The sequence below is a fragment of the Malus domestica genome, chromosome 07, assembly GCF_042453785.1.
Source record: "Malus domestica chromosome 07, GDT2T_hap1".
Taxonomy (NCBI): Eukaryota; Viridiplantae; Streptophyta; class Magnoliopsida; order Rosales; family Rosaceae; genus Malus; species Malus domestica.
In genome coordinates this window covers 24,861,378-24,885,497 of record NC_091667.1, presented here as the reverse complement: position 1 = coordinate 24,885,497, position 24,120 = coordinate 24,861,378, and the positions used below count along the sequence as shown (strand labels likewise).

Sequence of the window (24,120 nt, the reverse complement as noted above, 5' to 3'; positions counted from 1 at the left end):
ACTCTTCTCTTATGACACTCTTTGTACTCCCTGTATCTATCATAGCTATGGTTTGTATCTTATGTTCTTTTGCTAATTCTATTTCGCAATTTATAGTGATTAAAGAACTATTTTTTTGTTTTTCTATACTATGAACAATATTTCCTAATATTTCAGATTCTGCTGAATTAACTTCTAATAACCTATTACTATAACATTTTTCACATAATATTGAGTATGTATTGTAGTATTTATTTGCAACTAATTTATTACATTTATGACATTTTTCTGGCCAACCTAAATTAATGTATTTATATTCTTCTTCATGCTGTTCTTCTATGAATGCACACATATACTCTTCTAGATCACTATTTGTGCTACTTGAATCTTCCGAGTCTGAATCTATCATGTTAATACTCTCTATACTATAAATACTTTCATTATCACTTAAATTATCTAAACTGTATATTGACTGAATATCCTCATCTTCTTCTAACTTAAACAACTCCATCAAATGTACTTTTTCTTTCGACTGTTTACCTAATTTTGGACATTTAGGTCTAATATGTCCAGCTTCTCCACATGAATAACATTTACAACTACTCTTATCTTTTGGTGCTTTATATTTCCTAATCCAATGTCTGCCACTCTTTTTCTAAATTGTTTTGGAATATATTTTCTTTTCCTATATGTTCTTGAAGGTCTTATACTGAAATTCTTATATGGTTTGTAGGGTTTATATAACTTATATTTCTTTTTGTATATTTTATTATGCTTATTTTTCTTATGGCAACCATATTGTTGTGGTAAATCTATATTTTTACAACTCATGTAAAATTGCTTCCTAATTTGTCTCTTAGCCTTTATTTGACTACACTCTTGTCTAAGTATATCATATACATGTTGAATTCTAAGTCCTATAGCAATATCATTTTTCTTCGAATGCTTTTGCCATTCATTCCAAATCTTTTCACTTATTGGTCCTTTTATTTTTGTCATATAAGTATCTAATAAATTAATATCACTAATTCTATCTGTTCTTCCTAAATATTTAAAGAAATATGTGGTATACTCAACTATATACTGTAAATCGCAAATTTGTAATTGTTCTAAATTTCTGATTGCTCTTATTTGTTCTTGTTCACTTCTGCCATCTAACCTATTATGATCTAAAAACTCTTGTTTAATCAAAGTAACAAAACCATCAATATTAAAATGTGTTTTAGCTGCCTGATGTTGTTCTGGATTTTGAACTTTCCATGACTGGAAATAATAAAAAACTAAACCATCCAAAGTATGTTCAAAGTAATCTAACATATTTTGTGAATTACTAAAATCTAACATTAATGCTGCATGTACGCAGCCTTTTTCCCATCTCTCAATCGTTCTTTCTCAATCTTGTGGATTTACATTATCTAAATTTAATATATTACCAGCTATATTAATTTGTTCTGACCCTCTCAAATATGGAATCCTATTTTTTCTAGGTTTTATCATACTTTCTTCCATATAGTCTACTTTTGCTTTTTCATTATATTGTTCATTTGTTGGTCTTAAAAATTGTTGATCGGTTCTGTTTGTGTGTCCTGAATTTTCTACTCCTGATGTACTACTTTCTTCTGCTAGATTACATTCTGCTTTCAATTCTAATAAATTATTATATTCTTTTGATCCTAAAATGTGTTCTACTCCTATTTCTAAGATTAAAATTTTCATTTCTTTGTCTGAAATTTTATATAATCCTAAATCATATGTCTTATATTTTTCCAAATATTGTTCTTCGTTTAAATGATCAATATCTTCTATAAGTTTATCTACAATATGATCAAAATTTTGTTCAACTAAATTAATATCTAAATTATCAAAAGCCATATGTATACTATCATTTTCAATTTCACTCTCATCATCTTCTATTTTTTCTAGTTGCTTATAATTACTAAACTTAATTGTTGCTTGACCTGTACTAGTATCATATATTTGTACTTTATCTGGTTGTCTATTTTGTGCTACTTGTAAATTAGGCAATGTCCACTGAGTTCATTCTAAAAAGTTATTATCTACGGGTTTTGCTTCTATCATATTTACATGTTTACTGCCAAATGTTTGAATTAAATTTTGAAACTCTAAATTAAACTTATGATTATATCTATCAGACACTTTACCTATATACATTAAGTTAATACACAAATTTTTATACTCTCCTTTCATATTATAATTTTTTGTTCTTATGCTTACTTTAATATATTTACTAAATTCATTAATCGTCATAACATAATTTAGAATACAACTTATAACTGCTAAGTTTGAACTTAAGTCTACTTTAGCTGTTGCTATTGCTGCTTGTTGGTGATTATCTCATCTATCATCATATATGTATACTAAAGTTTTTGTACCTACTTGTGCTCTGGTTAATCCTGCTATTCCAATTAATATTGTTCCTATATGAATCTGACTAAAATGAGATTTTCTCAAATGAGTAACTGCTTCTTTACTAATTAGATTAAGTGTGACTTCTTTATCAATACAGCTAACTTCATGTTGACTGATGTTGCTTACAATTCTACTTCTGTTTTCAAATAAACCTAATTGATACAAGTTATATTTATTTTTCTGTGTTCTCTCAAAACCTCTTCGAATAAATTCTTGTGCTTCTTCTTCATTTGGATAAATATCTTCCGCTCTAACTACTTCTTTTCCTTTTTTCCTAAAGAGTTCCATTTTCTATTATCAAAATGATTTAGCTTAGGTCTTCTATTATTATTTGCACTCAAAGTTAAATTTTCTAATTTATCTAGCAAGGATGGTGGAAGTGATGAAGATGCTTTATGTAAAACTTGGTTTATTTCTGCTATTTGTTCTTCAACTTGATCTAATTTTTCAACTAAACTTAAAACTAATTGGATAATCAAATTATTTTGCCTAATGGGAATATTACTACTGGATACTTGTGTTGAAAAATCTGTTAATCCTACTGGTTCTTTATCTAATTTACTAATTTCTTTCAAAGCTTGAATATATTTTCTGCTAGTTCTAGAATCTGTCATTAAACTAATAATTTATCTATTTTATTATGCAACTTATCTACTTGTTCACTTAACTCTTTTTGTACTAATTGAATTTTTTGAACTTCTGATTTTAGCTGTTCAACTATTTCTAATGATCTAAGTTCTACTTGCTTCGGCTTACTATCTATAAGATCAACAAGCTCTTTTATCTCTTTTTTGCTAGGAAACCTTTGAATATTTCTATTATTATCTTCTAACTGAGATGTAATATAGTCTAAATTTTGTCTAATTATTTTTATAGAGTTTTTCTGGAAATGTTTTAACAACTGGTTTAACAAATGATTATGCTTATTATTTTCTAATTTTATATTTTCTGTTTGACTAATAATAAGATGTACAATAGTATTGGCTTGTGAATTTTCTTCACTGTGCAAAATATGATTATGCTTTCTTGATGGAAAATAACAAACTAAACTATTTTGGTCTAAAGTTATTTTTATTTTTTGAGGTTCACTAATTTCTAAATTAAGATAATCTATTATAAACTACAGTATACCTTTCTCTAGGGTTACGGCTAACTGGTTTCTTAAAAACTCTCTTTCTTCTCTTAATGTCTCTAAAACTTGATCTGTTGTTCTTTTTGCTTCTAAAACTTTATGCTGCAATTATGTGTTATTATATTTATGAATAAATGAAGGATGTTCAAGATATCCAAGATAAAACTTTTGCTTCTTCAAAGTACTAATAATTCTTTTTGGATATATATGCTAATCTTCTCTTTATGCTAGTTATAGTTGGATGTCTGGGACAATAAATATCTGGTAATTGTGGTTGATAGGGTCTACAGGGATAATAATATCTGTTGTTCATATACAATAAACAAATATGATATCAGTTGTATTAATGACTTCTATCCTCAAGATACTTTACTATTATGCTTATATTATTAAAATGCTAAACTTGGCTCTGATACCAAATTCGTAACGCATGCTCGGTTAAATAGTCGGATGACCATTATAACAACTAGACATAGAACCTTGCACATGGAACTCGACATGTTTCAGCATGACGGCCACTCACAGTACAAGTATAAAGCCTTAACGACTGAACTCAAAGGTACGAAGAACTCAGAGGTACCCTGGTTGATGTCCAGTTATTTGTATGGCAAACATTCAACTATAACAGAGTGCTCGAACAAAGTATGATCGTCAGTTTAGCAGGTTAATAATATAACCACAATAGTGTTTTCCTGTTTTGGACTAGAAGTCTAATTAAACAAACACACTAAAGAAGGAAAAGAAAACTTACTTAAGACTTGGAGATTGCTTGAATATGTACACTTGAACTTTTATTGATATATGGAATGTTTATAGAGATGGTTGTTTACAAGAAAGTGATTACAAAGAAGTGTTTACAAGGATGCTATGAAGGCTACGAATGCTTGAGTGTATGGTGTTTTCAGATATTGAGAGATGTGTGTGGTATTCAGGTGTCCTCTGTATGGGAGGAAAGACTCCCTTATATACAAAAGTTGATTCCTAAACAACAAAATAATTTTTCAATATTTACAACTTTTTGATAGTGACAACACACTGTTTCTGAAAGCTGTCAGCACTGTTTCTGAAAGCTGCTGAAGGCCACGTGAATCCATATTGTCTTGGTTGCTGCAAAGTTTGCCACCTTATCTTTGGCATGCAAAATTTTTCTGAAAATGTCATCTTCATTGCTGAGCAATCTTGTATGGATGTGTGAAGGGCATGATTGGCATTTTTGCTAAGTTTTGTCCTGATGATTAAAGTGAAACTTTTGAGGGTGTTTTGGTTAGTTTTCCATATTACAATTTGAAAAAAACTAAAGTACACATGAACATATAACTCTTATCTTTGACCTTAAAATCCTCCAACACCCTCTCTCTCTCTCTCTCTCTCTCTCTCTCTCTCTCTCTCTTTCTCTCTCTCTGTAAACTCATGCCACTGGATTTGATATTAAGTGTTAATAATTACACACATCTTATAATATACATAACTCATCATGCACAAAAAAGATTATCAAAATAATGATGTAATCATTCTCTCTCTCTCTCTCTCTCTGAACTCATGCCACTGGATCTGATATCAAGTGTTAATAATTACACACATCTTATAATATACATGACTCATCACGCACAAAAAAGATTATCAAAATAATGATGTAATCATTTCTCCAACATGCTTTGCAATCATCATTACAAAATTCTCATGCTTTGCAGTATCATTATAGAATTTTCAACACATGTTGTATTGTGTTTTTATATTTTATAATATTAGCTTGAAAATTAATGTTAAATTGTAAGGTGGAAGAAAATATTTCTCCTCATCATTAATCCGTGTCATTACAATACGTGACTTTTTTTTATCTTTTTTTTTTGTTGGTTGGAAAGTCATTTGATACCCTAAATTGTTCGATTTTCAGGATGATTGTTAGAAGGGTCAAGGATTTTGGCTACATTTGACCCTTGTCTCAATTATATTCTCATCTCCTACTACTAGGCCCAAGGACGAACTCCCTAAACCAAATCTTAACGGGGACTGGGAGATCCCGTTGACTAATGCCCGCGTGTCAAATCATCATGGGGCCGGTTCGTTTCCCTCTGTTTCAGGTTCCCACTTCAAAAAGCGAGCGGTATATAAACCCCAACGGGATCTTTCCATTTCCTACAAAACACGCAAATCCCAAGGCGGCTTCTAATTTCAACAAACACTTTCTTATCTTCCTCCCCCCAGGTGGCGCGTGCATTCACGACCCCTTCCCGTTTTGCTCCCTGGATTCTTCCGACCGCAATACCGTATTTTGGATTCAAAGTTGGTTTTTTTATTTTTTTATTTTTTTTATTTTTAGTTTGCTGGGTACGTTGTAAATTCAAAGTTCGAAGCTTTTCTGGATTCGATTTGAACAATTTGGATTCTTTGGGATTAGGGTTTTGTGATTCATGTTCTGCTCTGTGGAATTTGAGTTTTCTGGACTTGATGCGCAATATATTTGTTTCTACTTTTGGATTTTACTGTTGGGTTAGTTTAAAGTTCCCATTTTTGATTGAAATTGTGGATAGATTTTGAGGAAATCGATTATATGATTGTGAACTTAGTTTAATAGATTGCAAATGATGTTGTTTCTAGTGTTCTGTTTATACCCTTTTCGAGTTTTATTTTCGGTTATTGATATTTAATGGGGTTGCTAGGTACTTGAGGAGCAGAGGTAGTGTTGCTATACAGATGTTACACAAGCAGATGACAACATATAATCTTGATCCCGACGTGGTTCGATGGGGTCTCCATCTCTTGGATGTTTGCACGATGTCGAATGATAATTCTCATAGTACTGTTACGCAATACGACCAGGATTTTAGTCAAGTAGAGTGTGTTAGAGAAGGTTATGTTGAGCCTTGTAATGTGGAGAATGATGAGATTATAGCTCAAGCGTATCAAGAAGAGTTGTCAAGGCTCACTTCTGTAGAAAAGTCAGGAGGTTCTGGTTATGGAGATGGGCAGTTGGAAGCGTCAATTCTTGCGCAGGATTGGCTTGGTCCTTCAAATAGGCACAATGGTACTGGTATGGGATACCGCAAAATTGACATTCTCGTTTAGTTCTCTGATTTGTGTTTCTGTATTTGTTGTCCTTATTGTGAAGAAATATTGGAAATCTGTAGGGCTTGAAAATGTTCGGGATGCAGTAAATTACTTTGGCAGAAATATGGATACCGATGATTATAGAAATAAGCAACATGAGGCGCATGATCCAAGGAGAATTGGAAACGAGGTAGCAAATGATCACTGCGAAGGAGAATACTCAATTAATGGGGAAGACTTTTTGCACTTACTGGACATAACAGATGAATCTTCGCTTGATGGTGAAGTAGGGAGAAGATTGAATCAGATGGCTTCTGTACCTGTAAGTATAACTTTTATGGCGTCTTGCGGCTGCCATTTAATTATCGAAGGATTATGCATATCATCTGCTAGCCATCTATCCGAATATATATTTCAGTGCTTTTGGTTATTCGGTCCTGCCATATTGTTTCTGTTTTGAATTGGGTAAATCGCTATCTTTATCTTTCTCTGAGAAAAACAGAACAGAACAGAAGGACAAAACAATTGCATGCATTCACACCAAGTTGTGAGCTAGGGTTATACAAACTAAACGAAAATCTGTTTTCATCTTGCCGAAAAGAATAACTTTATGTATAATATGTACTTGTACTCAGGGCACACGTCCTGTGAGCAGACCGCTCAGTGTTTTGAACTTTCTTCTGCAGTCATGATAAACTCACGGGCAATTTTAAATTGGTAGAAAATAGTTTCTTGTATTTTTATTTGGGGGATGGTGTGAGAATAGATCAGATATCCATTGTCATTCATAACAATCTTAGAAGAACTGAGGAAATGAAATCTTGAAGAACTGAAGAAACGAAATCTTGAGGAAGAAGAAAATGAATTTCTGTATTTTTCTGTAAGTTTTTGCAGTTACAATATTCGTTAATAGGAAATAATAAGAGTAGGTATTTATACTTTCTATATTGCTTACAACTGAAGCTACTCTATAAAACTAACTGCTGACATGGTACTGCGAATTGGGGTAACTCAGTTTAAGTTTAAGTTTGAAAATGTTGAAGGAAATCAGAACCATGAAGTGATTTTGTCAAGACATCAGTAACCTGCTCTTGTGTAGGAACTAGGAACATATTGAACTTCCAAATATCCCTTCTGTACTCGCTCTCGGACAAAATGGAAATCAGTTTCCAAATGTTTTATCCTGGAATGTTGAACAGGATTCAGACTTAGAATTGGTGGTGTAGGCAACACAGCATGCACATCTCTTTTTGTTTTTTTGTTAGCAAACTTGATTGCAGCCTGCCAATACAAAATTTTAATATTTCCTTTTCTTGCAAAATGAGATTCACACTATGATCATTCTTTTGGCAGCATATTCCTAAAACGAATGAGAAATTACCCTCAGAGGATGAAGAGATATCAGATCATCAGAGGCTTTTAGAAAGGTATTTTATGTTATTTCCCCTGTATTATATATTTAAGTTGTATGAATAATCAATTGTCGCCAGGGATGTATTGTCAAACTGTATTTTGGTCTCTGATTTTTTCATAGATTGACTTGTCAATTTCTTATATTATAAAAAGGGATACAATTCAAGTATAGCAGTAGCATGATATTGAACTAGATCCTGTATATTGCTGCTGATTCTCATGATGGTCAACCCTTACCACTTAAAATTACCAATAAAAAGCGCTTGTCAAAACTGTGGAAGGGTTCCTGTATTGGCCGTTAGATTATTGTGATTGGCGTGCAATCAGAGTCAACCTGAAAAGTTAAAAACATATTGATATCACTCCAAACATATAATGTTTGTGTGTCCTGGGAGCTATAGTGTCATTGCTTCCAATTGCATTTTTCCAGATTATATTCTGTCATTTTTTTATGTTCAGTCTTTGTGTGTGCACTTGTTTTTTTTAACCCTGTTGGTGTAATTTTATTAAATATGAAATTGGTACTGAGTGTTTCACTTGGGGTTTCAGATCTTTTCCTTTTTTTTCTTTTAACAGACTGCAGTTGTATGATTTGGTGGAGTGTAAGGTCCAGGGAGATGGTAACTGTCAGGTTGGTGTTATTTTACTTTTAATTTCTTATACTTGAAAATCTTGAAGTATATTGCATAGTTTACATGTTTTGCCTTGTTGTTAGACATAAACGATCGGTCTGTCATTTTTCCTTTAATTTTGAAATGATAAACAAAAATTTACCGAGCTTCCAATTTTTGTTGAAGTACATCAATGGCGTGTTCACAATGAATAATCTGATGTAATCTTGAGTGAGACAACTTTTCCCCCATTTCTACACTCGTTGGATACTTCTTTCTTTCTAGATTTTAAATGCACTGCGCAAATGTATATATGTCTTTGTTATGACTTGTAATATTGCAGAGTCCTCTTCTCAGTTAAGTTGATAGTGTCTCACTATTGTCTTATTTTCCCAGTTTCGTGCTTTATCTGATCAACTATATCGTTCTCCTGAATACCATGGCGTTGTAAGAGACCAAATTATTCAACAGGTTGGTTGGCATTTCAGTAAGTGGATCTTTAGTAGTTAAATTGAAGTTATTCTTGTGATGGTGTTGCAGAGGATATCTAGTATTTTAACTCTTTTTACTCATCTTTTTAATGTCTCAGCTGAAGAGTCACCCCGAAATGTACGAGGGTTATGTTCCTATGGGTTATGCTGATTATCTAAAGAAGATGAGCAAGTATTGTGCTAATCTCTTTTTCCATGATTTTCTATCCTAAAGCTTACGTCTTTTTCTTGTTTATTTACTAATTCTTATCGACATGGATGAAATAGGAATGGTGAATGGGGTGATCATGTCACATTGCAGGCGGCCGCTGATTCGGTATAAGACTTGATCTATTGCTTTTATGTGGGTGTTCGTCAGGTCGCAGAGAAACTTATTCATTTGTCAACTGACATATCCACTATTTTATTGCAGTATGGTGTAAAGATATTTGTAATAACTTCCTTCCGGGATACATGTTACATTGAGATCCTTCCACACGTTGAAAAATCCAACAGAGGTAACGGTTTTAGAAGTTTATATGTTTCCTTCCTTCATCCCCCCTTTAATCGTGACTACATTCGGTCATGTTTGCTTATATTTCACTTGTGCAGTTATCTGCTTGAGCTTTTGGGCTGAGGTGCATTACAATTCAATTTATCCCGAAGGAGGTAAATGAAAATAATCGGTTTTGACATACATCTACTGGGATTAAAAAGGACAAATGAAATGATAATGCTGGTGTTAACATTTGTTATCTTTCGATTGTATTTTGTTACCGTGTTCAGAACTTCCTCCCCCGAGCTTAAAGAAAAAGAAGAAATGGTGGAAACTTTGAAACCAGAAATCGACATTTGCAACGAGTTTTAGTTTTTCGGTTGAGGAAGCTTCAGTTTCGTGTTGACGTTGTCTATATTGGCTCCTTGGAGCCGGGGCAGAATGGCGTTCCCTTGCTTGTTTCTGCTCTTGTGCATTTGCACCGAAAGATGATTCTTCACCGAGTTCTTGTACATGTTACATATTCTTTGATTTAGATTGTTTTTTTTAACATACCTTTGATATAGAGGATTTGTCACTCCTTAATGTAAATAAATTCATGGTTTTTATTCTCAAATATAGTAAATCTTTCTTTCCATTCAATTTTGTACCTTCGCGTAATGTTCAGAAATGTTATAAGAAATTGGAGAAAATTAGAACAGGACTTGATGTAAAACTAAGCGTAGTAGTGTTCTAATATTTATATAGCCGAACCTACTTAGTTAAATAAGGTTTTGTTGTTGTTTGGACAAAATCAGAATACTTCAAAACCTTTTAAAACGAGGGGGGAATATATTTCCGCTCGTATGCTAGAATCTCTCATAGCACCATGAGAATGGACATGTGATCATTTGGTTATGGTGGTTTGTTATTTAGAAATTTATAGAAAATAAAGAAAAATGGATCATTTGTGGTTAGTACTGATTTTTCTTATGGAATTTGAAGAAATAAAAATTTGTGGCGCTAAAAAATCCAGGAGGATCCTCTCGAGATCCTCAAATCGTGTCCATTCATCGTATATAATTGGTCAGTTTTTATCAAGTACTATTCATATTTAATTTAAAATAATTTATGGCCGCATGATGTACGATGAATGAACACGATTTGAAAATCCCTAGAATCCTCACAAAGATGATGGGAGAAGATCCTCATTCCTAAAAAATGTTATGATAGACAATTTCGATTAAAATATTATTAATCAAAGGGTCCATAGCTCAGTGGTAGAGCATTTGACTGCAGATCAAGAGGTCACCGGTTCGAACCCGGTTGGGCCCTTTTTAAACTCATTTTTAAACTGTTTTTCTAATTATAAGAAAATAAGTAGAGAGATCCATCTCAATTTTCTATTTATAACATATACCTTTTTTATTTTTATTTTTTGAAAGGCTTAACCTTTTGTTTATTGAAAAAAAAAAATTACAACTTTAAAATTCAAATGGCTTTTCAGCTAAAATGATCATTGAGATTTGCATAATTCCTCACTTTGGTTCCTGAGATTTGAAATCAATAGAAGTGGTCCTTGAGATAGTTCATCATCAATCATTTTGGTCATTTCATGAAAAATCTCCATTAAATAAAAATAAAATGACAAAATATCCTCAATTTTTGTTGAATTATTTTGCCCTATTGTTTTAAATTGAGGGTTCATTTTGATCTTATTTAACATAATTTTTCATCAAAATGAGGAGTTATGCAAATCTCCGAGACTATTTTGACTAAAAAGCTAATTCAGATTTATATTTACTTTTCTAACTAATCAAATTTCTACAAAAAAAAATGCACAAGGTGTTTGAGAGGCATCCCCATATGTGTTTTATTTGTCTTTGAGGAACAAGACTTGCACTACAATCCTCAAAGAGGCTTACTGTGATGAGTCTGCCATCGGTACTCGGTAGGGCATCCGCTTTCCCCCGCGCGGCGGCCCCCGGGGGGGAAGCACATTGCCTTGATGAGGGAGTCAGCCGTGATCTTAAAGAATCGGAGAGTGAAAATCCGGTTTATTTAGCGTTTCGAAAAATGAAGACGGAAAGGGGATTGCAGAGTGTTCTTAGGGGTGGTTTGGGAGTGAGGTGCTTAAAAAAAAAAAGCATCCATGAAAAAAAGTTGTGAGGGTTTTTGGTGTTTGGTAAACTGAAAAAAATGGCTTATTTTGGAAGCTGCTGTGAGAATAAGCTGAAATCAAAGGAAAAAGCTGAAGCTGCTATTTGCAGCTTTGGAAAACTGGCTTTTTTTTCAAAGCACACGGAGCTACAGTCCTTAGTCAATGATTTTCCCTTCATATCCCCATGGAAATGAATTCCACTTAAATGTTTGACAGGAGTTCAAAATTAGAAAAGAAATTGGAAATATTTTTTTTATTCTATTCTGGAGACGTTCTAAACTACAAAAAATAGAATTCAAACTTCACTGTAGGGGGAGGAACTATCATGAATCGGAGAACGAATGGTTATGGAATCAACTAACCTTCATAAACCTAATTTCTTGTTATTGAATTATGGATTGTAGTTCTCTCTCTTTGAATGAAATAACAAACATCTAAGAAAAAATCTAAAGAGGAAAAGACAACTGCAAAAAGGCCAGCTACATACATATCCTCGAGAAAATTGCAGTATATTTACACTAAGTGGTTCTCAAAGTCGAAAGCCCCAACATATAAAAACACTCCCTATTTACCCTCTCTTTCAAAATGCAGTTAACCATTTACACTTGAGAATGTAATACAGACACTGAACCTTGTACCGGTAAAATCTCGAGCCCAAGGGTGACCGTCTTCCATGCCGAGTTTTTTCATGGTCAGATTAGAACCGGCGAGCCAAAATATATACTAGGAGGCGGATAGACAAAAACATCATATCGCAGGGGCCTCCAGATTCCATGCTTATTTACAACTATGGCTTTTCTGTATCGATCAAACTTGCTAAGATCGCTGTCCATGTTAGCTGTACAACAGGTGCATACTTATTCATGGTGGCAACAGGAAAAATGCCTTTTACTCGCTCCAGATTGGGCTTCTCAAGAAGAAAACGAGGCTGACAACCCTATGCGCCTTTCTGCATATGACAGATCAAAATCTGTTAGAGGTCTTGTACTTGGCAAATCTGTGCAAGGAATACGTAGGAAAAGGCTCACCTCCAGTTGTGATGAGTTTCTCGACACGAGAAACGATATGTTTGCCATACGTATACTTCTTCAGGGCAGTCAAATGAACCTTAATGCGAGAAAGAATCAACTCAAGACTCTGATCATCACACGTCTCAAGAACCTTTTGCACAACGTAGTTTCCAAACGGATCCTTCATCATGGCCTGCACAATTGCATTTGAAATTTCTGGTCATGCATCAAAAAATTTGATCAACACGCTAATTTCATGTTAAAATTTCCATAGCTAGTATAGATTATCTTGAAAGCATATATTATCTTTGGTATGGAAAACGTTAATTTTAGACCTGTAAGGGCTCATTTGCATCAGTTGAACCCAGCATCTCATTCACTAAAAACTGACGCTCCTCAGCATTCCCAAAAGTTAAGCACTTCTCCACAACATTAGAAGCAAACTTCTGCTGACTCATCTTCACAATTTGTCCGGCAAGCTTGTGGATGATTGCAGTCCGTTCGTGCAGTTTACCATGTTCAAGGATGTGCTACCAAACAAGAGTATTTATATCAGATACGCACAGTTGAAGATATGTACACGAGCATTTCCATCAGGTATATATAGTTGATGATGTTACATATCAAAAATAGCGTAGGGTCTTAAAGCAAAGACATAACATGACTCCTATCGATCGTGAAAACAAAAGTGAGAACACACCATAAACCACATCGGCTTTCAATCAAAGAAAAAGACTATCAAGTACCTTGGAATCCAGTTTTGCTTTAATGCTCAGAAGAATCTCAAAAAAGACATCACAGGAGCCATATCATGAATAGTATAAGCTACAAGGCATACGATCTATTCAATGAAAACAAAAATATAAAGTACCTCGGAATCCAGTTTTGTACACGTGCTCAGAATAATCTTAAACAACAAGAATTCTGGTTATTAGGTTCATAATATTTGCTATGCAATTAAGTTACTGCTAGGCCAATATGTCCTCTCATGCACAAAAATCCAATTTTCTTTTTCCCTTTTTTTGGGAAAACATTTCATCCGAAACAATGCACATTTTCTGGAACATACCTCATTTAACAAAAACAAAATAAAACAAATCCATGGCTATCTATGGAAAAACTAAACAAATAAATATAACCCAGCAGCTCAACCATATATATACTGAGTATTGAATACCTGAATGACGTAATTTCCATATTGATCTTGTGCCAAAACGCATACAGATTGCATGATTTCATCCATGATTATTTGTTGCATGTTTGAATCATTGCAACGTTCCAGAACCCTCTGTACGCACCCAAAGGGATCACACAAGTAAATATAAAGAATCCCTACACAGGGGAAGAGGATGCAAACAACTAACCTGTATAACCCGGCAACCATAAGGATGAGTGGATAGTGCGACAACTTGCCCATAGAAGGATGAAAGTATAAATTGGATTTTATCTTGAGGGATGCATTCTATACACTTCTGAATGACATGATTCCCATTCTGATCACGAACACATTTCATGATTGAACCATTAAGCTCCGACACCATCTGTGCCTGCTGATTCACATCAACTGCTTCCAAAGCCTGGCGTAAAACTTAGAGCATTTATACTTATTTTCCAAGTGCGATTCATCTCGTTAAACAATGCTTAAATAATATGATGATTGGGTCATTGTTTTTCTCCATGTGCCAAAGCATCGTTTTGTAATAGAGGAGGGAAGCATAGTAACATATACAGTCATCCGTCACAATGAAGGTTATACAAGACACTAGCATTGTGTTTATACGTAACATATGGAAGGCATCTTTCTTGGATTTTTCTAACACTCCAATTTCATTTACAACTGTCTTTTTTCCTCACCCAATACGAACATCACATGAAGCTACTGCTAGGCAAATACAATATAATACATTATTTGCTCGTAGCAATGAAGCATGTAAGTGGCACGAGTAACAACATACACTATGATAGAAAGAGTTCTGCAAAATTAAAAACTGGACAAAGGAATTCATATACATGCTATGCAAATTTTGAGGCAGATCAAAGGTGTGAAGCTAACACGCAGAAAGGCATTGCTAAAAGGATAGAGACAAGTAGATCAAGATTTTGAGAATCAGGAAGTCACCTTCTGGATCACTCTACAACCATACATTTGAAGACTGAGAGGCAAAATATGGCCAGTAAGTTGGCTGGTTAATTCTTTTTTTTGGCTTTCTGTACCATGCTCAAAAAACTGCAATTTTCACGAACAATAGAATTAATAATTTTAAATAGAAGGAAGGAATTTTCAAGTATTTGAAATAAAGAGATCAATCATACTTTCTGTATGACATAATTTCCGAATACATCAGTCATCAAGGTGCGAGCATGAGGAATAATCTCTGGAAATATCTTCAATTTTTCTTCCACAGTGGCAGTTTCTAGTTTCTGCTGAATAAAGCGACTTCCATACTGGTCGGTACTACAATTTAGAGCAGAAGAAATTGAAGTCAGAATTGCTGCCAAAGCAACCTAAGAAGAATATACACTAAAGAAAACATATACCTGAATTCCACTACATGATCAACAATGTCTGCAAGTTCAAAAGACTTGTTCTTGTTGTTCTTGAATTCGTCTAATAACGATGATGCATGTCGTCGTTCTAGGTCCTTTCCAATGTCTGAGTTCCAGGAGCTAACCGACCCTCCCATTGAACTTCTCAACATAGAATTAAAGCGTGCAATCTTCTCACTCTCAAACATTGGACTACCAGACCCAATAGAAGGATGCAGATAATTTTCCATTGGATTTCCAGGATACATACCAAGCCCATATGGTGGGTTCCCATAATGACCATGATTAAAACCACCAGATCTACCTAAAAGTGACAACTCATACTGTTGCTTCCTTTGAACAAGCAATGCCTCAAGATATGCCTTCTGAATCCCCTCTAAGTCTCCATGCAAAGTACCAAAGTGGTTTTTACTCAGAGGATAACCACTTGGACTAGTTACATTACATGTTGCATGATCAGATCTTCGCAAAAACTGAATATAAGATGGGTCCATAACAGGAGAATGGAGACCAGGCCCTACTTTGTTTCCCAGTCTGTTCAGACCTTGTTCATCACCTCTAGCTACTGCACCCGAAAAAGAAAAGGAGGGAGAGAGAGAGAGAGAGAGAGAGAGAGAGAGAGAGAGAGATTGTCAATGCTAAGTGCTAACTGACTATTCAACCAAGGTACTCTGCTGGTTTTAAAAATTAAAAAAAAATTGTTGCAGATGAAATTTAAGAAACTACATAATTACCTGCATCAAGATGATTATTAATTGTCATATTCAACTTCGGATTTACAGGATAGGCCCCAGCAACGTGGCCATCAAAGTCCAAACCTGGCGTATTTGCTTCTTGGTAAGGAACATTAGATCCCTCCAAAGCTCCAAAGCCTGAAGAACTCCCGTTTGAGTAAAGACTGGGAGAAGAAGTTCTTCTTGAAAAATTAGCTTGCCCAGTGGATGTAGTACAGTTTGTTATGATTCCATTTTTCTTTGCTAGATGAGCATAATTAGTAGGAAGAGAAAAAATTTCAGCATTTGCCTTCTCTAACAGTTCCTGCTGCAGCCTCTGGTTATGCCCATTTGGCATCTTAAACAGAAAATCATGCTGATTATCAAGATCCACATGAAGCTGCGACTGAATACGTCTATCATCATCTACAGGTCTAATTTTTGACAGGCTTAAGCCAGAAAAATTGACTGAAATATCTGCCAGATCATTCATGCTGGAAGAACGATCATTTTGAATATCTGGACTAGCAACATTCTTCCTCTTGGTTGGGAAAACTCTACTCCCTACAGGGGGGAGGCCAAAACTGTTAGACCTCCCAAGTAGTTGTTGTTCAGGGGTTCTGCTTCTTGGCAAAGAAGGACCGACAGCAGATGCAAAGGAATTAGAAGCTGTTGAGCCATGGCTCTGAACTCCCACCAGGCCACATGAAGCTCTTCCATTATGCATACCCTCTGCAGACTCCACTCCATTAGATAACCCAACTGGATGGGGATCAGCCATGCCTGTGGAATCCATGATATCACCAAATGCGTTACGACTTGATGGCCTTGACAGGGGACCTGACAAGGAGGCAGTTTGATCAAGTCCTTCCTGCAGCATATGTCAGTTATTAATTTACATGACACAAAAAAAAAAAAGAAACAAGAAATAGCAGCTAAGCACTTCTTTCCAAACCAAATTGTTTGGATATACTTGGAAAAGTGCAGGTATAAGCATATCAATTAAAGAATATGAATAATGAAAACTTTCTGCATTAAAATATGAAAGAACTAATATTCATCTGACCTTTTCTGGATATTTGAAAAGGAAAAGGGAAAAAAATGACAAAAGAAATGAGAACCTAGACAGTGATGATAAATAAAAGTACAGCATGCATTCAACATGTCATGGGCATATAATACAACAGCTAGCAAGATGGAAAGGTTCCATTAGACGCCACCACAGATAGTTGCAAGAGTAATTCTAAGAGCAGGATCATGCTTTTAGGATCTTAGCTACATCCTTGCTCTGCATCCCCGTGTGAAGGTGAACCAGCCATTATGGAAAATGTGTGATCTCGTGTAGTATGCAATAAATATCAAATGTAAACTAAAAGCTATCTGTAATGGAAGCTTCAAACTGACATCTAACTGAAATACTAATCAAAAGGGGCAGGTATCAGCAGTATCAAAATACTCAACCATACAAAATTTGAGAAAGAAACAAATGTCAAGATTAGCAATTAAAGGGAATCCAAAAAAAAATGCAGTACAAAACTATGCAATCAAAGTCTAACCAAGGAACTACATAAATAATACAGAAGAAAGTCTTCACAATAGATTACCTGTAAAATGTCAGCAAAACTCTTTCTCCTTCCACCAAGCCCAGTTGTCGGCAAACCAATCAAACCATCCGAGCTTCTATCAAGCCACTCAGATGAAGTTTGTTCAGGGATATTGCTCCCATTAGCATTCCTCAGTTCCATCATATCATTCTCTGCCTTTTGTAGCCCCAACTGCGTGGCAAACAGCGACAAACTATCACGATCATCAGCGAACTTCTTCCTCCTCCAGTCTCCAATGCCCTCAAAAGAAGACCCGCCGCCCTGAAACCTTTGTGCAACACGCCAATCCTCTCTTGACAACAACGGTGGAGGCAATCTTGGGTTAATGTTGTCATGCGAATAGTAGTATGAAAGATAAGCAGGATGAGATCGAATCTCATCTTCGGACAAAATCCCATTGTTATTACTAATCCTACTAGTCACATCCCTAAAGTCTGAGTTCCTAAAGAGACTACCGACAGCAGTTAGCGATCCCTCAACAGTTGGCGGGGCACTACCGCTCCTATACATATTCATGTCCCTCTCCCGATGAATGGCATGCTGATTGCGCTGCTCTCTCAGAATCAATTCAAGCTCACTCTGTAAAGCATCTTCTAAATTCCCATTGGGTCCTTGCAGATTATTGTCTCGGGTTGATAACATATGTATGTTACTCCCAGTAGCCATCTCCACAACTCTAAATTATCACAAACAAACAAAAAAACACAGAAATTAACAGAAGTTCTCAAAATTCAGCTAGTTTTCGCATTCCAAAAATCGTAATCATTAAGAAAAGTAACAATTGGCTAACTTTTGGTGCACCCAAATGATCAAAAAACATTATAATTACACAATTCAAAAAGTATAAAATACTGAAAAAAAAACAATATTCGAAATGAAAAATTCGTACCTTTACCCTCACATCGATCAAAACAATACGATCAAATCCCCAACAAATCCTGGGACAAATCAAGGAAAACATAAAAATCAGCAAACCCAATTATATGATCACACCAAAAAAACAACCTCAAAACATACAAAGTCATTGTAAATTTCATGAATTGTATCGAAATTGGTACTGAAACCGGAGAAATGATCAAACGCAAGGACTTACGTCACGGAACTGATCGCGAGGGAGCTACACACCAATAATCCAATTGCTATATGTACAGAAAAAATATAACAAATGTATATACGATCAAATGTACGAGAAGGTGATGCTTTTCTGATCGAAAATATAGGCGAAGAATTTTGGAACAATTCCAAGGGTTAGAGAGAAAACTTTACAGAGAGGAGAGAGAGAGAGGGAAGCTGAAGTTGGGGATGAGATCGTGTGGGCCTGATATCCTTTCGAAACGGCCGCTTTAATTTTTAGAGAGAGAAAGAGACTGGAGGGAGAGTTTTGGTGGGTACGAGGCGGGAAGAGAGGAGAGGGTGGACCGTATGATGTGAGGAATGGACGGTGATGGGCGGTGGAGGGGGAACGGGGAACTTGCATGGACGAGTTGTGACATATTTTATTTTTTATTTTTTTTGGAAACTGACAAATTTTATTTATTAGGCCTCACTTATAGTTGTGTTTTCAATTCATAACCGACAAACTTACATCCTTGGAATGAGTTCTGTGTTACGTGATGATGAATCTTTTCAGGTAAGTCTTTCTTCGTACTAGTGGTTGTTTGGTTTGTGATAAACGTTGTCCCACTTTTTATACTTTATGGTTTTTTATAGCGGTGTGATATTCACACATCTTATTTTACTTTTAACATATTTTTTAATTTTTGGCTGTCGGATCAGATGAATTGAAGAAAATAAATGGATAGAAATTAACAACGAGTGTGTGGATAGCACATCCCTATTTATATTAAGAACATGTCTAATATATAGGTAAGTAAATTATTTCACTTCTTAACGTTTTATGTGTTTATTCACACGTAAGAAATAAAAAAAAGTGTAATATTCATAAAATTTGTAATCAAATACCAATAAATAAGGAACCGGATCGACTACGACAACTAGTTATTTTGATTCCCTTTCCTTCTCTTATTTTTAAGCTTTCCAATTTTTTTTTTTTTTCATTTCTATTAAGGGGTGAGAAATAAATTAGTTGCGAACTTGTCATTCTCAAGATTTGAATCTAAAACTCTCACTTACAAGTGTAAAAATACTACTAGACCGTAATACATGTCATCTCCAATAGCTGTTTCCAGATTTAGCCCTCATTCCTATGAGCATTTTAGCTCACCATCATAACTATGGTGTATGCTCATCATACACCTAGTCATCTACAATGTGTCATTTTAACTAACTTTGGTTAACTTTCACACTAAATGTTACTTTTTCAATTTTGAAATTAAAAAATTAACTAAAATTAAATAAAAAAACACGTCACATATAATTAGGTGTATGCGAGTATACACCATAGTTTACGGCGTTGAGCGAAAATCCTCCCCTAATTCCTGGTTATGCACACCAAAGTTTTTAAATGAATACAGTAGTGCTATAATTTTATCTATTTCCAATCGTGCGTGGACTATGTTTTATTCCTCTTAATATTTTATTACTTTTCAGTATATAGAGAAATATTATGATACTACTAGATATTGTTTATATTATTTAAACTACTATTTTTGTGTGCTAATAAGGTGTGAAATTAGATTGAAGAAGTAGGTATTTGTAGAGATTTCTAAGAATTTTTACATTTTTTAATCCAACAAGTGTGATTTTGATTTTGAGACAAATGAAAACATATACATTTGACGGAATCAAACACTATCTTTTTTAATAAACGTTGTTTTAAGTTTTCAGAGAATCGCGTTTGTCCAACTGCATCACATCTGCATGCGCTAACGTGCGTGCGAATAAACTCATTATATCCAAGATGATTTGATTGTGAAGGTTAATATTTGAATTACTCATAAGTGAATAAGAGAAATACCTCTCTCAAATTTACTGTTTTACGCTCATAATAAATGTTGTATGTTTAGCATATTAATTAATAAAGGATATATATATTTTTTTGAGTTGAGACGATAGCGTTAGTAAGTTAAATGTTAGATTAGCTATCAACAAGGTTTGAGCCTACGTGCAAAGGCACAATAGCTTTCCATCACTATGGTAAATGACCACTTGCTATAAAGGATATTTTATTTAATTTTTGAAAATTATAAGGAGTGGCGGCCCTGACCGATTCACTTAAAGAGTTTCCATGGAAGCTGTCATTGAGGTAAATTGTTTAACAATAGTCCCATGACACCTGATAAAGAAATATTTGTGTATATACAGACCACGTAATGTTGATTTTACATGTTATAATATAGTGAATGACATAATTGATATCCTATTCATAGGACAAATTAATAAAAAAAAATGTTACTTAAATTTGTTTGTACCATACTTGACTAATCCCGAAACCTCCTTACAGAAGGAGTGGAAGGATCGAAAGCCGTCTTTCGCGACTGTCGAGACTTTCTAAAGCAACATCAAGACAATCCCATCCATGTAAGCTCGAAGATCAATGACCCAAGGGTCTCTGAAAGACTCGGTCCCCTTCCATGTCCCAGGCCGGTTACCAATTTGGGGAAGGGGCAACAAGTCCTAGAGAAACACAAAGGTATATGGGACTCAAAGATGTTCCGACAGACATACCTTGGAAGTCAATACGACGAGTCCAGGGAAAAATCACATGCTCTTGATCAAACATTCCTACTTCCAAGAGGAGATGGAGATTTACGAAAGAAAGTTCCAATGGTACATAACTCTACTCAGGACCCTCTTGTCCTACAACTCCTTAAAGATGTAAACAAGTTAAAGGCCGAACGACAAGTTGAAATACCTGATTAGAACCAACCTAGGCCTGGCCCTCTTACAATGAGGATCCTCGACACCCCCTCCAAGCAAAGACAAGCAGAAGCTTGGCTTGCAACTCTATACAGGAAAAGAGGACCCGATTGAACACCTTAACCTCTTTAGGTCCAGCATGGCATACCGGATGCACACTGACGAAGAACGATGTCTTCTCTTCGCCTCCACCCTCTCTGGTGGGGCTTTAAACTAGTATTGTCGTCTTCCACCTGAGACGGTAGACTCATTTGAGGAATTGAGGAAACTGTTTGTTTCTCAACATATTTTCCAGACCAATCGCTTGCACTCTGCGAATGACTTGTACATTATTCGCCGGAAGCCAGACGAGTCATTACGTATGTATGCTAGCCGCTTCAGCCATAAGTATTCCCATTGTGCCGAGATAGACGATAAGACTGCCCTTAAAGCCTTCACGACAAACCTACATGACTGTTTCTTTAAGTACATGATCAATGCCAACACTTGGAAGGCTTACTCTAAGGTGATGGCGCAGGCTTATAACCATGCTTCTGCCGAGGCAAGGACATACCAAGAGAAATCCCCAACAACCATCCCCTATCAGCAAGTGGGAAGTGGAAGCCAGACCCACCTAAATGAGAAGACCTCAACCTTCCAAATTGCAGCGATGTCTTCCCCTGCCTTACTTAATACTTTGCCAAGTCAACAGACATATCAATCTCAGGGCAAAAAGGAAAGATTTCCATCCTCACCAGTCTCATTTTAGTAAAACTAGTAATGGACACTACCGCGATAACCAAGAGTATCACCACAATAATCCCCGACCCCAGGCAGTCAACACAGTGGGTCAAGAACGTGTCAAGACAGGCCTACCCTGAGGTATGAGGCATACACACCTTTGAACGCCACATGTGTGGCCATTTACCCCAGCATAGCACACCTGATACCGAAGTCAAAGCAGAGGCACCCGGATTACAAGCCCACGAAGAACACATGCACGTTTTGCTGCTACCACGAGTATAACGGCCATGGCGGTGAGAAATGTATCACCTTTCGTGATTATATTGAAGCTTTGGCACGTGAAGGAAAAATTGATCAATTCATTCTTCAACCTCCCAGGGGTAACCGTAACCAACGTTAGGAGAATGTGATATATTCCATAAGTGACGACACACCCATATCTAAATCTTCCAACAAGGCTATGAAAAACAGCGAATGAGCTTTAAGGCCTGGCCACCAAGTGTTTCACGTGGAAGACATCAGGGGAGACAAGTATCAAAAGCCTAACTGGGATCCAATATGTTTCTACCTTGAGGAAGAAAAAGGTATCATCTACTCTCACAACGACCCACTGATCGTGGAAGCTCACATAGCTAACTTTGAAGTACGACGAATCCTGGTAGACACGAGGGCTTCGGTCAATATCATGTTTACTAAAGCTTTCAGGGCACTTAATGTAGTTGAACACTTGCTCGATCACTCAATTTGTCATCTGATAAGCTTCTCCGGTGATATCGTGCAACCTTTAGGGAGAATACACTTACCTTTCACCATTGGTACATGCCTTTACACAGCTACCACTAACGTCCTGGTGGTTGATTGCCCAAAGGAATACAATGTCATATTCGGACGCACAAGCATCAATGATCTCAAGGCCATGGTATCCACACATATGTTGTTGATGAAATTTCCAACCCCCTATGGCAATGGTTACATCAGAGGAGATTAACTTAGTGCACGATCATGTTACAACCCTTTGGTCAAGCAACAACACCTGCCTGTGCTTAAGGAAACCCTTTCTATACATGACCAAGTCATAAAGACTAGCTCAGACGAAGCTAACTTGGATCTTCACTGTGGCAACAGTCAACCCGACGATCATCGAGACGACTTTTTCACCCAGCAAGCACAACCTACTGAAGAGTTGGAGAAAGTTTCTATCTCAAAAGATTATCCAGATCGCATGGTGAAGATTGGCACCACCTTTTCACCACCCATTCGGTTGACATTGATCTCTTTTTTACAAGAGAACACTGAGGTCTTCGCTTGGTCATACGAGGACATGTCATACATCTATCCCGATATCATATGTCATCGCTTGAGTATTGACCCCAAGACCAAGCCGGTTAGATAGAAACGAAGATCTTATGACGCTGAACGATACGAAGCAATGAAGGCAGAAGTTGAAAAACTTAAAGGTATATGCTTCGTCTGCGAAGTTAATTACCCAACATGGGTAGCAAATGTGGTCGCTGTTAAGAAAAAATCGACCAAAGAAAGTCTCCTGCTCCAAAAGGTCTTGTGGAGAATGTGTGTTGACTACACCGACCTAAACAAATGATGCTCGAAGGATAGCTTTCCTCTTCCTCTCATTGACAGACTTATAGACTCTATGGTAGGGTGTGAACTCCTGAGCTTCATGGATGCTTACTCAGGATACAACCAAATCCTCATGAACCCTCCGAACCAAGAACACACAGCCTTCACTACTGATAGGGGATTATATTGCTATAAAGGCATGCCTTTCGGCTTAAAAAATGTAGGAACGACTTATCAGAGACTAGTCAATTCAATGTTCACCGAACATATTGGGAAGAGTATGAAAGTTTTCGTTGATGATATGCTAGTCAAGAGCAAACATGCTGACCGACACATCACTAACCTATATGAAACTTTCACCATTCTAAAGAGGTATCAAATGAGGTTGAACCCCAACAAATGTGCCT

At 35.8% G+C, this 24,120-nt stretch overlaps 2 protein-coding genes and 1 non-coding gene across 8 annotated transcripts; 2 read left to right on the top strand and 1 right to left on the bottom strand.

The window, feature by feature from the left end:
- The first annotated feature begins 5,677 nt into the window (after nt 1-5,677).
- Nucleotides 5,678-10,221, top strand: LOC103426353 (OVARIAN TUMOR DOMAIN-containing deubiquitinating enzyme 9-like). 5 transcript variants are annotated; one of them, XM_017329838.3, is made up of 11 exons: nt 5,678-5,869; nt 6,202-6,572; nt 6,670-6,911; nt 7,943-8,016; nt 8,579-8,633; nt 9,010-9,084; nt 9,203-9,276; nt 9,372-9,420; nt 9,517-9,601; nt 9,696-9,752; nt 9,870-10,221. In XM_017329838.3, exons 2-11 carry the CDS (start codon nt 6,236-6,238, stop codon nt 9,917-9,919), a joined length of 1,098 nt encoding a protein of 365 aa, XP_017185327.1. In that variant the 5' UTR covers nt 5,678-5,869; nt 6,202-6,235; the 3' UTR covers nt 9,920-10,221. The 5 variants fall into 5 exon arrangements, with proteins under 5 accessions (XP_017185327.1, XP_070680947.1, XP_070680946.1 ...); XM_070824846.1 differs by having other exon boundaries at nt 5,680-5,869; nt 6,202-6,566; XM_070824845.1 differs by having other exon boundaries at nt 5,687-5,824; nt 6,202-6,566.
- Nucleotides 10,222-10,821: 600 nt separating this feature from the next.
- Nucleotides 10,822-10,893, top strand: TRNAC-GCA (transfer RNA cysteine (anticodon GCA)). Its single transcript has one exon. It is a non-coding gene; the product is annotated as a tRNA-Cys (tRNA).
- Nucleotides 10,894-12,184: 1,291 nt separating this feature from the next.
- Nucleotides 12,185-19,036, bottom strand: LOC103426354 (pumilio homolog 4-like). Of its 2 annotated transcripts, none has more exons than XM_008364451.4 (12): nt 18,687-19,036; nt 18,483-18,531; nt 17,594-18,269; nt 16,011-16,860; nt 15,268-15,841; nt 15,043-15,184; nt 14,849-14,956; nt 14,094-14,306; nt 13,907-14,017; nt 13,065-13,259; nt 12,748-12,922; nt 12,185-12,668 (listed from the first exon to the last, which is right to left on the bottom strand). In XM_008364451.4, the coding sequence occupies exons 3-12, from the start codon at nt 18,257-18,259 to the stop codon at nt 12,631-12,633; spliced, it is 3,072 nt and encodes a 1,023-aa protein (XP_008362673.3). In that variant the 5' UTR covers nt 18,260-18,269; nt 18,483-18,531; nt 18,687-19,036; the 3' UTR covers nt 12,185-12,630. The 2 variants fall into 2 exon arrangements, with proteins under 2 accessions (XP_008362673.3, XP_008362674.3); XM_008364452.4 differs by having other exon boundaries at nt 15,268-15,838; nt 18,687-18,913.
- Between the last annotated feature and the right edge of the window lie 5,084 nt (nt 19,037-24,120).

What these genes read in the sequence shown, in the direction of transcription:
- LOC103426353 (XM_017329838.3), top strand. Translation starts at nt 6,236, where the DNA reads ATGTTACACAAGCAGATGACAACATATAATCTTGATCCCGACGTGGTT. An exon ending in AAATAGGCACAATGGTACTG is followed by an intron (nt 6,573 to 6,669) that starts GTATGGGATACC and finishes GGAAATCTGTAG; the next exon opens with GGCTTGAAAATGTTCGGGAT. An exon ending in TGCAGGCGGCCGCTGATTCG is followed by an intron (nt 9,421 to 9,516) that starts GTATAAGACTTG and finishes ATTTTATTGCAG; the next exon opens with TATGGTGTAAAGATATTTGT.
- LOC103426354 (XM_008364451.4), bottom strand. Translation starts at nt 18,259, where the DNA reads ATGGCTACTGGGAGTAACATACATATGTTATCAACCCGAGACAATAAT. An exon ending in GATCATGTAGTGGAATTCAG is followed by an intron (nt 15,185 to 15,267) that starts GTATATGTTTTC and finishes TCTAAATTGTAG; the next exon opens with TACCGACCAGTATGGAAGTC. An exon ending in ATGGAAATTACGTCATTCAG is followed by an intron (nt 13,260 to 13,906) that starts GTATTCAATACT and finishes CTTGTTTGGTAG; the next exon opens with CACATCCTTGAACATGGTAA.